Below are 13,662 nucleotides of genomic sequence, written 5' to 3'. Positions count from 1 at the left end.
TGTATGATGTACGTGCTATATTTTGACCTAGTTACTACTTAAGGGTGAACTTCAGTGATCTGCTAACAGTGTGCAATATCCACAAACCTTATAAGCTGTGCGCATCAGCGAAACTGCGTGCAACTTCAGCAATTAGAATTTAGGCCTAGGCGCACAATCCCAGAAACTGTATTTGCTGTGCGCATCTGCGGAACCATCAGCCCGATTACTGATGGCACATATTTATACAGGGAGGAGTCACTTTAGTCTGGTGCTCAATTACATGCTTAGATGTGAGTCTGGTGGTGTCTGATAACTGAAAGGCACACATTTGTTTACATACAATTTCATATATGTCTGATTTATTATTCCTATTACAGCGCCTTCTACCTTGAGAAGGGCCATCCTAGACCAGTGTAAGGACAAAACCCATGCCGACAAATGAGCGACCTGAAGTGCAATACTGAGAAAAAGTAACCTGGAGGATTGCTGCAAATTAAAGTAAATGAAAAAAAAATAATTAAGAACTACATAACAACAGCTGTGTGACCTGGAAGCCGATTGTTTCTCCATAAAGCCCTAGTTTGCGATAACCTTACAGTGCTCACATTATCATCCACGCTAGAAGAGATGGGAGCCTGGGTTGTCTGGTCACAGAAGCTCATTTACATACAAAGGGGGTGACAGCCTGTTCACAACGCACAGCACAACTTGTTTACGTTAAGTGCTAGTACACAGAACAGGGTAAAGTCGTGTGTCTCTTTTTTATTTTCTTTAAATATATCCTGCACCTCGCTCTCTTCTTCTCTTTCTCTCATTTCAATTCATCATAAATTACTCAAATTCACTATTGCTTTATCAGCACGGCACAAGTCGGGGGGTAGCCACAGTTTGAAGGGGTCCCCCAACTATTATCTAGAAACAGGACTCAGTTCCACCTAGCACTTTTGCCTGCGACTGATAATTGTTACTTTATGCCCCAGCACTGCAGACACAGGCATCTGAGTGTTTGATTGTGTGAGTGGTGCAAGAGAGGAACAGAGAACTTGACAAAATTAGCCCTTCTATTGCTTAATACATTGTTAAATGTGAAACACTTTGGGTTTTATGGGCTGGACAAAGAATAACGTCAGGAAACAAGTGCAAATTAAAAGCACATTTTATTTATTCGCTGAAAAATGTTTAAAAATGTAATTTCCAAGTTCCACATATCGGTTTAAAAATATTTACACTTTCAGTCATTTCCGAGTTTAGTTACAAACTAATAGTGGGCAAAACACATGATGTATAAAAACTAAAACCAAAAACTTATTTTTACATTATTTTATGTTTCTTGTTTTTAAAACAGGCCGTCAACCTTTCACATGAAAATTATTATAAGGGCCTGACATCACTTCTTGTGATGTCACTACATGTGACGTCACTGTGATTTGCATATAATAATGGGCTCTTTCACTATTTTCCTTACTTGTGCCCTGTTTATTGGCATGACATGGGTCTATAGGTATTAAAAATTAACATTAAACTCACAGGTGTTCAGCCCATTTATCTGGTGATGTTACACATTGGCATGTATTCGGCTGCTTCTTCTATTTTTAGATGAGTACAAATAACGTTCCGTTCCCCCTCTTTCCAATTCGTTCTTTTTCTCCCCCTTTCTTTGACTCTCTCGCTCTCTTTATCTCTTCCCCTCTCTATCTCCCACACTCTCCTGTTAGCTTTAGCTTCATGAATGTCTCTGCCACTTACGGCATTCATACGACAAATCATTCAGAATATTTGAGGACAAGGGACAATCAAGTGTGGAAGATGAGTATATGGGAGTGCAACTGATTGTCCTGGCACATATATGCTTTTCATGTGGGATTTCGCTATTTCACCACATTCTTCAAACAGAGTCTCCTGCTTACAATGACTAAATTCTGGTACTAAGTAGAGTTTGGCAAGTCACAAAATGAATAGGGAGAGCCAAGTCGGAGAGGAGTCACGGGTCCCACTTAGTAATCAGGCGCGAGCTGATCCATCAACCGTTAACAGTGTGTAAAAGATGCACCAAACGTTACTTAAATACAAGGTATATGCTCTTTTATATCTGAAAATAGATTATTTCTTGAACACCTGTGCTTCGCTTTAATTCATTACATATACTGCAGTGGCATTTGTTAATAGTAATACATGCATTTTACCAATGAAGCTTCCATCTCCAGAGCCCTGACAACATGTCCACTCTGGGTGTGTTGGGTTTATAGGTTTTATCACTAATCCGACAAGTTAGCTGAAAATACCGCTGTTAGTCCCAGTGTTGTTCAGTGTTGCTTTTACAGGCTGTGTGGTCAGGTGCGATTTAATGTTTTTCTTTGTATCTCTTCTTCACCAAATAAAAATTAACAATGTTTCTTTACTTTTAATCCACATTGTGCTCTGCTCCCACTGTGTATCCTGGTGCATCATGTCACTTTGCTATGTGTACGGAAGTGAACAATCACTGGAAACAAACACTTTTATAATTCTGCAAATACTGTTATCTGTTTTTCTTCTTTACTGCTATTTGGGTCTTCTATCATCTGGTATTTCAATGTCCTACATAAATTGAATTTTATCTTTTTCCGTAATTCATTCCCCTCACAATTACTGCACTATTCAGCTCTTGTCTATGTCCTCAGATGGGTCAATATTATTTTTGATGTTCTTAAGTTCTTTCTGGAATCTCTGCATCTCTAGCATTATTTCCATGTGAGTTAAATGAAGGAGTGTATTCACTAAGGGCTGTGTGGGATCGAAAATTGACAAAAGCCCTTCTCACTTTCAGTGCCCTTCTATGTTTTCCCCCTGTGTGTTCGCTGATGATTTTGTAGCTCTGATCGTCGACTAAAGCTCTTCCCATATTCATTGCACTTGAGTGGCTTTCCCCCTGTGTGTGTTTGTTGATGTTTTCCTAGGGTTGATAACTGACTAAAGCTCTTCAAACATTCAAAGCAATCATATAGTTTTCCCCTTTGTGTGTTCGCTGATGACTATATAGGTTTGATAATTGACTAAAGCTCTTCCCACATTCACTGCACTTGAATGGTTTTTCTCCTGTGTGTGTTCGATTATGAATTTTTAGGTCTGATAACTGACTAAAACACTTTACACATTCACTGCACATGAATGGTGTTTCCCCTGTGTGTGTTTGCAGATGTCTTTGAAGGTGTGATAACCGACTAAAGCACTTTGCACATTCACTACACTTAAATGGTTTTTCTCCTGTGTGAGTTCGCTGATGACGTTTTCGGTCTGCTATCTGACTAAAGCTCTGCCCACATTCATTGCACTTGAATGGTTTTTCCCCTGTGTGTATTCGCTGATGTCTTTGAAGGTGTGATAACCGACTAAAGCACTTTGCACATTCACTGCACTTGAATGGTTTTTCCCCCGTGTGTGTTCGATTATGACCTTTTAGGTATGATAACTGACTAAAGCACTTTGCACATTCACTGCACTTGAATGGTGTTTCCCCTGTGTGTGTTCGCAGATGTCTTTGAAGGTGTGATGAGTGACTATAGCACTTTGCACATTCACTGCACTTGAATGGTTTTTCCCCCGTGTGTGTTCGATTATGACTTTTTAGGTCTGATAACTGACTAAAGCACTTTGCACATTCACTGCACTTGAATGGTGTTTCCCCTGTGTGTGTTCGCAGATGTCTTTGAAGGTGTGATAACCGACTAAAGCACTTTGCACATTCACTGCACTTGAATGGTTTTTCTCCTGTGTGAGTTCGCTGATGAACCCTTAATGCTGAAGAGTAACTAAAACTACTGTCACATTCACTACAATGATAGGGTGTTTCCCCTGTGTGTGCTCGCTGATGTATTTTAAGGTGTGATAACTGACTAAAGCACTTTGCACATTCACTGCACTTGAATGGTTTTTCCCCTGTGTGTATTCGCTGATGTTTTTGGAGGTTTGATAAGTAACAAAAGCACGTTGCACATTCACTGCACTTGAATGGTTTTTCTCCTGTGTAGGTTTGCAGATGAAGCTTGCGTAGTGATGACAAACTAAAGCTCTTGCTGTATGTGTATGATTCTTCTTTCTTGGTTAGTGTCTGTGGGTCGGGTATATATTTTTCTACATCCCATGACTGCATTTTCTGATGGGCCGACATGGCTGATAAAGCACTTGTGTTTTTCTCACACGTTTGATTTCTGTTTTAACAATAAAATGCGATAGCCACCAAATATTTGCCACACTCCTGATATGTAGAAGGTGCCTTTGTAGGCGATTGTGCCTTTAGATTGGATTATGGCTATGCACGCTTGCGGGTAAATATGTATCTTCCTTCTGGCCGGTGCAAATAGGGACAGTCTGTTGTATTTTAGATAGAAGAACTCCTCTTTCCTTTACCCGTCAGTTGTCTGGCTCCGCTCTGTTGTGCTCTTCTCTGGTTACTGTGGTTTGGCCAGAAAGAGTTTACAATTCACCAAGAACACGGAATGATGGCTTGTCGTCATTTTATAAAACAGAGCATTGTGGTAATCACATCATGCCGATCCGATGATCAAAGCTGGTGTTGGACACTTGTTTATACAGGAGGCGGTTTGTTATTGTTGTTGCCTTAATTTTCCTACGGTAATTTCTTCGTCTTGTGGCGTGGAGGTGCACAGCTCAGCCTCTTGCAATCACTGAACTGCCCTTGATGCTTCATCCGGGATCTGTCAGTTTGTGTGCAGGTTCCTCTGTCGCCGACTGCGCTGATGTTTTGCTGAATACTGTAGCTCAATATTTCTGCTATTATTGAAGATTTACAGCGTTAGCTTTGTTATTGATGGTCATTTCATACATTCAAGGCTTGTTTTCTGTTGGATGTAAAGATATTGAAAATTACTAAATTGAAACATAATGGAATGAGAATTCACAATGTTTAACTGGCTGTAAAAGACATTTCGAGGGCAATTTACCAAATCTCCACACAATGCAGCGCAGCCCTCCCCCCGCGAGGCTGCACTGCGCAACAAAGAGGGAACAGGAGAGCACCATATTTTCAAAGATATGGCTCTCTCCTTCCCTTTCCCTTGCGCCGGCACTGATTACAGCGGCTCTGTGCCATGCACACACCTTAGCACCAGAGCGCTAGGGTGTGTGTGTGAGTCCAGCATAGGTTCTGTACAGGAAGGACACCTTTCCTGTACAAATTACTATGCCTAGATATGAGGGAAAGTTTTTACCATATTGTATACGTGTTGCACAGTGCAGCACGCATGCAAAGTCAGAAAGGGAAGGAGAAATGAAAGCATTTCTCCTTCCTTGCACCTAGTTTTGTGGTTGCACAGGAACGCCCTTGCACCACCCTTGGTAGGCACCCATGGCACAAAGTAATGCGAAACAATGCTAAACGCAGTGTCACATTACTTTAATGTTATTTCCAGCGCTGGACAGGAAATTAGGAAAAAAGATTTTGCGACATTTTGTGCCACTTTTGTGCCGCAAATACAGCGCAAATACTTAGTAAATCTCCCCCTTCTTCTTTATCGCTTTTGAAACTTAGCAAGGAATATTTCATCATACACAGATATTTAACTAAAAGTTCGGTTGATCAGGTGACATCTTATTACATTTACGGAGTAAGGGAGCTCACGGAGCACCCAAGTGCTTGAGGTATAGCTTAAGATAGAGGCATAAGGTGAAGATTTCATTTAAAAAACTATAGAGTTTAGAAAAAAGGATGGATCAGGCTGGGCTGCAAAATTTCCAGTAACTCTTCATGAAGTATACAACAAAAGTAACTCTATTCACACAATTCTTCTCGTTCTTCCCTATTCACCTAAGACCATCTCAAATACCAACTCCTGTCTTTACCTCACTGTTCATAAGTCACCTTTGACACTTTAAACAGCTCCCTAGTTCAAGCATTTCTGGTTTATTCTAACCTGGTAGATTGGAACATTATTGTGGGTTGAGGGGGGGTTCCTATCGCCATAACATCTGTCCATCATCCTGAAACTAGTGCAGCTTACAGCACCCGGTTCTGGCCCTGAAAGATTACTTTAAAAAGCAAGTCTTTAGTTCTTCCTAAGGTGGATAAAGTTCTGTAAGATGCACCTCCTTCCAGAGCTTTTGTGTAGGGCGAGGGGTTCACTGTAAGGCCCATCCTTTATATTATAAGCGCAGATAAGGTAAACAAATATTGATTCATATAATTTAATATTCAACGATATCAGTCATTTAGTACTTATAGAGAATCCACCACAACCAATAATTTACCTGACATATCCCTGCAGCAGATGTGCACCTATTACTCTTTTTCCCCCCTTTTCCAATATTACATGGCATCTGGCATGATGTTGTCCTTTTGGGGCCCAGGATGCCATTTGTGACTGGATGGGCATTTGGAAGAGTGGGAGGAGGTGTCAGTTATCCAAAGGTGATGCGGCATTTCTACCTTTCCATATTTCACATATTCAAGTGTACCTAATTTCATGGCCTTCGGCCCCCCTACTGCCCTCTGGCTGCACACTCTGTGGGGTTCATCAGAAGTCAGATAACTGCCTCATGCTCACAAGGCCAAGGTTCTCACTTCTTCTACAACACTTATTGCAGACATAGGGCCTAGTTAGGAGTTTGTCCAACAGATTTTTGCCTCAAAACTAGGGGTGGGTGAAGAATTCCGCTATGCCGGCGTAGCTCGTGAAGTTTTGCCCACTCTGGTCCAAAGAACTCCATGCAGAACGGAGTTTTTTTCTCCAGCGGTTCACCAACGGTAAAGTGGCGAGCACTTGCGAGAAAATATAACGCGCTAGACCTCCTACTGGCGAGATTTCTCAATACAGGAGGTCACAGCAGGTCGCGACCACTCGATTGTTAAAATCTGCCATTCTCGTTGATGAAGCTACCATTCGATTAGAATATCAATTAGAGCGGCAAAAAGCAGCATCGCCCTCTAACACGACGTGTAGTGCTGTTCGTGCTGATTTCACAGTGGGGGTTAAACTCCTGGCACTAAAAATCAGTGAGTGCAGTGCAACTTAACAAACTCTGCCACTTGTGGAAGTCTGCAGAGTGCGGCGGAGTTTCCCTGGCGCTTTGTGGAGTTGTGGTTTGTGGGTCTCTCACTGCTTTGAGGTCACCGCCAGGCAGACCTTCTGTCAGCTGTGCCCTGTGCAGATCTTCCAGGCAGGACCTCCATCAGCTGCACCTTGTGCAGATCTTCCTTCCAGGCAGGGGCTTCAGTTAGCTGCACCTTGTGCAGATCTTCCTTTCAGGCTGCGGCTTCTGCCCACCGTGCATTGTGCAGATCTTACTTCCAGGCAGGGGTTTCTTTCAGCTGCACCTTGTGCAGATCTTCCTGCCCAACTGGACCTCTGTCAGCTGTGCCTTGTGCTGATCTTCTTTCCAGGAAGGACTTCTGTCAGCTGTGCCATGTGCAGATTTTCCTTCCAGGCAGTAATTCGGTCAGAGGTGCCCTGTGCAGATCTTCCTTCGAGGCAGGACTTCTGTCAGCTGAGTTTTGTGCAGATATTCATTTTAGTCAGGACCTCTGTCAGCTGCGCCTCGTTCAGATCTTCCTTCCAGGTAGGGCTTCTGTCAGCTGCACCTTGCGTAGATCTGCTTTCCTCAATGATCAGTTCAAAGGTCAGGAGAGGTAGAACTGGTCTAGGTCATCTTCTTTATTACAGTTCTATTGGTCAAGCCACAGACCTCGTGCTCTGAGAGGACGGAGAGTCTGGATTTTCTGAGCTCCGTGGAACATGAATACAGTTCTACCGCATCCAGCACATACTACAAGACTCCAAGAGTCAACGCTACAAGTGCTGCTCCAAGGAATAATTCAACCACTGTATCTGAACATGCCCTGGCAAATGCCAACTAGAGAATAAACATCCTGCTTGCACCAGCAGAGTGCAGAAAGCTTTTCAAGAATATCGAGGTAACTTGACTTTCTCTGTCTGTCGTAACTGAAGATGTTAAACCTTGGTAACATCAATCCCCTTTGGACATGGTCCTCCATTTTACTATCAGAATGTAACTCATCCTGCGCAGACACAAATCCTCTAGTCTGTATTGCATGAAGCTGGGTGGTTATCACCCATAAGAAGGCCCTCCACAAATTGCTGACATTTCTTACACCCCCTGGACAGCCGTGGCAACACACAGACTAACTACACCCCCTCAGGGATCACCAGTCCATCTGCCAGGATCAAGACTCAGATCTTTCAACCTTCTCTGTTACCGTCTTTGGAACGGCCTGTCTCTGGGATTCGTGGAAGCTCCACACTCAGTGAGCTCAGAGTTGCCTTGTAAAACCAACTCATGAAAGTGGACGAAAAGAACATTAAGTGACACGCTCTGCACAGAAGTGTAAATAAATCTAATATTATCGTTCCATGTACCACTGTGCTACTGCTGTTGTTTTGACATGGATGTTTTGCCGTCTATCACAGCCGCTTCTTCGTTTAAAATCTTACTCAGTTTGTTTTGCATCATACCTACTTACCTATGTACTGTTTCTGACCCTACGACATCTCTGGCTGACATGCTGTGCTGTCTGTTGCTACATAAATAGGAAGTAGATTGTTACTGCAGGGAGAGTGCAGTGTCCTATCAGTCAGATGCACTTGATTGGGATAAAAGGTACCATGTTTGTTAGAAAAGCTGCAACTATTAGAATAATAATATACCAAAAGCAGCACATATAATGCAATAACAGACGAGGTACTAGAAAAACGTGACGCAAACAATGCAACAACACAGGCTAGGCACTAGGAAAACATGACGCAAACAATGCAATAACACAGGCCAGGCATTAGGAGAATCTGGTGCAAACAATGCAATAACACAGGCCAGGCACGAGGAGAATCTGATGTAAACTCTGCAATAACACAGGCCAGGCACGAGGAGAATCTGATGTAAACAATGCAATAACACAGGCCAGGCACGGGAGAATCTGACGCAAACAATGCAATAACTCGGGCAAGACACTAGGAGAATCTGATGTAAACATTGCAATAATACAGGCCAGGCATGAGGAGAATCTGACGCAAACAATGCAATAACAGGCCGGGCACGAGGAGAACCTGATGTAAACAATCCAATTACAAAGGCCAGGTGGGGCGGAGCTAGCTCGCAACCAAGATGGCTGCTTGAGCTGTGAGCTCCCCGTCTTGTGTAACTATCCTACATCAATCCTGCGTGCTATTCCACTATCAGCTGCCCTGACTAGACGAACCGAGCCCCAGGACTTCTGTGGTCCACGAACGGCGTGGGTCCGGATCCCGCCCCCCCTTCACGCTGAGCGAGCCGCGTGGGCCTGGTACGCCGGCTGCGGCGGAAGCTGCAGGGCGGAATTAACTGCAAGGGGCGGATGCTCTGACTAGGCCGCTGTCCTGGCTGCTGTATAGCGGCGGCGGCTGATCCCGCGTTTGGCGGGAAACGTGAGGAGCGATATCCCTGCCTCTTGAGATCATGAGTCAGCCCGGGTGGTGTGTGGACTGAGGAGCGGTGCAGGAGGCGGCGCTACCAGGCGGGGAGGTGAGCGCGCACCAGTGAGGCCTTCAGAGCGGCCTCTGGCACGGAGGCTGAGCCCGGGGCCGCGAGCGCCAACACCGTGACTGCGGGCGGCAGAGTGTGCTGTATAGCGGCGGAGGTCGATTCCGCGGTCGGCAGGAAAAGTGAGGAGCGGGTGCCCCCCTTGCAACTGGAGACCGCAATCTCTGGGCTGGAGGCTGAAACCTGGGGTGCCTCATAGACCTATAATTGCGAAGTTGCTAAATTACAGGGACCGTGACGTGGAGCTGAAGCTCGCCAGAGAGAAACAGCCGCTACATTACGAGGGGTCGGTGATCTCATTATTCCCGGATTTTACGGCAAAAGTTCAGGAAGCAAGGAGGCAGTTTGTACCGATGAAACGACAGCTGCGTGAGTTGGGAACTGACTCTGCAATGCTGTACCCCACGAAGCTGCGGGTCAACAGACAGGGGAAGTCTATGATTTTCACTGACCCTAAGGCGCTCCAGAATGCCCTCAGAGAATGGCGCAAGGACAGCCGGTCCTCCCTGAACAGAGAGCTACAGGACGAAGCAGCGGGAGGCCCCCTGGATGTTCAGGACTAACTAAGATGCACAGCTGCGGGTGGCTGAGTATGTGTTCTGACTGTTGGGCGTCCCGGGGCGGTGGTGCCAAAGAGTAGGTGGAATGATCTGACCCTTGTGTGCCCTTTTCCTGAGGTTGCCCTTAAATGGATTTGTGTTGCGGGATGGGGGGTGGGGGGGGAGGGTTGAGGGGATGGGAGGGGTGAAGTTCAGCCTGATCTGATTCTCAATGGGTTACGGTCCTGAAGTACATTGTGTCACAAAGTTATGATAAACAGTCGCACAATGAGGTGGGGCTATGTGCAAGTATATTAATTATGAGTCAATGGAGGAGGAGGGGCCTTGCGGATGAAGGAGTTAGAGCTACCGCAGAATGTATGGACCCATAGGAGTGTGCATGGCGCAGACTTGGTTCAGGGGTACACATATGCAAGATGCTGTTAGACGCGAACTATACTGGATATGAGACGGGGGATGGGTGGTCACTAGGCATAGTACTGTACTGTGATTTTTCAGCTGGCTACCTACGTCCCGCGTGAATTACACTTTTCTACAGTTTTTGTTTGATGTTATTGGGGGATGTGGAGGGGAGAGTGTGTGGTTTTGCAGGGGTGGGGGATTTCAGCCGGCTAGTTGGGGTAGGGCAGGCGTGGGAGGGCGATGGATGGGGGAGTTGCAGCCCTTTCGAGTGCCACTTGAACAGGGGTGGGACACTGTACTGTTTTTGGTGTTTTTTGGCACAGATGTGGCAAGGCATGGCGGGATTGTATACGTCCAGGACACATCGCTGGGGCCCATACACCGGCCGCTTACGTACAGATGACACCAATCGGGGAGCCCCCAGATACACTGACGCTGATGATCTGGAATGTCAGAGGTCTCAATGACCATCGTAAGGTCAGGAAGGTCCTACAATATCTCTCCAGACATAGAGTTGACGTTGCGCTCTTACAGGAGACGTACCTCCACCCAGACAGTCCTACATTGTGATCCAGGGGTTTAATGGGTAATGTACACACGGCGGGATTCACATCACATGTTAGGGAGGTTCTGACGTGGATTAACCCTAAAGCACCACTGATGTTGACACCACTGGAGACGGACAGGGAGGGACGGTACACTATCTCGAAATGCTGTGGGAAAGGCATGGAGATCTGTATAGTTAATACCTACAGCCCTAACTACGACCACCCTGCCTTTTATTCCGATCTGACAGATAAGGTTCTGGAGCGCTCGGGGGGCTACGTCCTTTGGGGGGGCGATTTTAATATAACAAGACAACCCAATATAGACAGATCTGATAGACGCCCCTCGGCCTCTGCTAGGGCGCTAGCGGCATCAATGACACAACTGGACCTGAGAGACGTGTGGAGATACTGACACCCAACTCAGGGAGGCTATACTCACTACTCCGCACCACATAATATACACACTAGGATTGACTATTGGCTAGCCACTACTCACTTAACTCACAATGTGCAGGGTTGCACGATATTGCCACGCATATATTTGGACCATTCACCTCTGTTGTTGACAATTTCCACACCTTAGAAGCGCCTCACACCATTTGCTTGGCGCTTCCCTCCTTATTCCCTGCAGGACGACTCCTTTAAGGAGGAGCTGGCCGCGTCCATCGAGCTGTTTTTTGACACCAACGTGGGTACAGTCGACTCATTCCAGACAGTCTGGGAGGCCTTTAAGGCATATATCAGGGGGATCGCCATTTCCAAACATGCGGGAGTGCTCAAATCGATCCGGGGTCGGCTGGAGACCCTGGAGAAAAAGCTTAAAGAGCTGGCGGCTCGGCGCCTAACAGACTGTAGTGATGCCCTCACGCAGGAACTTGCCCGAACACTGCGCGAATATCACGAAGAGGTGGACTCTGAAGTAAAACACCTGGGAAAGTACGCCATTGCGAGAATCTATGGTGGGGGGAGCGCCCCGGGTCGGTTCCGGTGCACTTAGCCAAACAACGCAGGAACAGAGTAGTGATACCAGACATGAGGTCCTCACCGACAGACGACCCGCTCTCTGAGGATTAGGTAGCAGAAAAGCTCCGTGAGTATTACGCATCTCTGTATGCCTTCCGAGGGCCTGCCCCATAGGAATGCATACTAGATTATCTTTCCCACATTGAACTGCCTTGGCTGTCTAACCTACACTGGGAATTTTTGATGCGTCTGATCGAGCGGGAGGACGTCGTATAGGCTCTGTCTCCTTCTATAAGGCATTTGCGGATCTTTTGATACCTCGGTTGCTCACGCTGTTTGAGGACATAGCGGACTCCGGAGCAATGCCGCCCACTATGAGCGAGGCAATACTAGTTGCCATTCTTAAACCGGGAAAACCCCCGGGAGATTGCGCCTCGTACCGACCACTGTCGTTACGGAACGTCGATGTGAAGATATTTGCCAAGTTGATAGCAAACCGTCTCAGTCCCATGGTTAACTTGGTGGTTGCCCCTGAACAGGCAGGCTTCATGCCCAGTAGCAACCTCACTTATAATCTCAGGACGTAGTTCGCAGCTCTCCAACATACGCGCCCCGTAGCAGTATTTTTAGATAGCGAAAAGGCCTTCGACTCTGTGGTGTGGCCTTTCATGAGACAGGTCTTAAGTCGAATGGGTGGGTGCGCTGTTCCTTCAGCTTTTAGCGACACTGTGCACTTCACCCAAGGCCCGCATCCGGATTGGAACGTTGACCACAGACCCTATACAAATCAGCCGGGGCACGAGACAAGGATGCCCCATATCCCCTATACTTTATGAACTCACGGCCGAGCCTCTTGCATGCGCCCTACGGGAATACCACAGGCACAGGGGCATACGATTCCCCACATACAATCTGATTGTGTCCACGTATGCGGACGATACCTTCTTATATGTTCGGGACCCAGAGACGCACCTTTCTGCGATGCTACGCGAGGTGGTCTTGTTCAGATCTCTTTCAGTATCCATATGAATTGGAACAAATCTATTATGTTCCCACTAACACCGGCTACGAGGAGGGTGGTTCCGGAATACCCACTTCAGTGGGCTACTGAAGCAGTGCGATACCTAGGGATTCGTCTGCATACGGACTCGGCGGTAGTATTGAGGGAGAACTACAGCGTGGTCATCTCCAAACTGGAGGATGATATTAAAAAGTGGATCGCTCTGCCATTGTCACTGATGGGACGGGTCTCCCATGAAAATGATTGTATTACATCGCTTGCTGTTCCTGTTTAGCAATATTCCTATGGTGCTGTCCAATTCATTTTTCCAGCAACTACACTTGTTAATGATTCGTCTGGCTTGGGCCGGGACACAGCCAAGGGTGGCATGGAAAATTCTCACTTGGCCGTATGCGGAGGGCGGCCTGAATGCCCCGGACCTGGAACTTTATTATCGGGCTCCACAAAGCGCGCACGCCTACCACTGGATCCATGGCCCAGCGGAAATCGCGCAAATACGCATGGAATCTATTGTTGCGGCCCCTGCGTTGCGGTGCTGACCTCGGGATCGCCGTACTGGTATTCTAGACTCGCTGAATACGGTCAGACACTCTTGGCACCATATGATGGACGTACAGGCTTGCAGCCTGTTGTATGCCCCGAAGGCTCCCCTCGCCTGGTG

The 13,662-nt window shown here is 46.4% G+C and overlaps 1 protein-coding gene across 1 annotated transcript in view; it reads right to left on the bottom strand.

The window, feature by feature from the left end:
• Window positions 1-1,189: 1,189 nt before the first annotated feature.
• Window positions 1,190-13,662, bottom strand: part of LOC144807960 (uncharacterized) — a 96,676-nt gene continuing 84,203 nt past the window's right edge. Inside the window, exon 3 of the mRNA XM_078673548.1 lies at window positions 1,190-4,820. Within this exon, the coding sequence (XP_078529674.1) occupies window positions 2,942-4,129 (1,188 nt within the window). The 5' untranslated portion in view covers window positions 4,130-4,820 and the 3' untranslated portion in view covers window positions 1,190-2,941. The remainder of the gene's footprint in view (window positions 4,821-13,662) is intronic.

This window comes from Lissotriton helveticus, chromosome 1_2, assembly GCF_964261635.1.
Source record: "Lissotriton helveticus chromosome 1_2, aLisHel1.1, whole genome shotgun sequence".
Classification (NCBI taxonomy): domain Eukaryota; kingdom Metazoa; phylum Chordata; class Amphibia; order Caudata; family Salamandridae; genus Lissotriton; species Lissotriton helveticus.
This window is presented reverse-complemented; position numbering and strand designations above follow the sequence as displayed.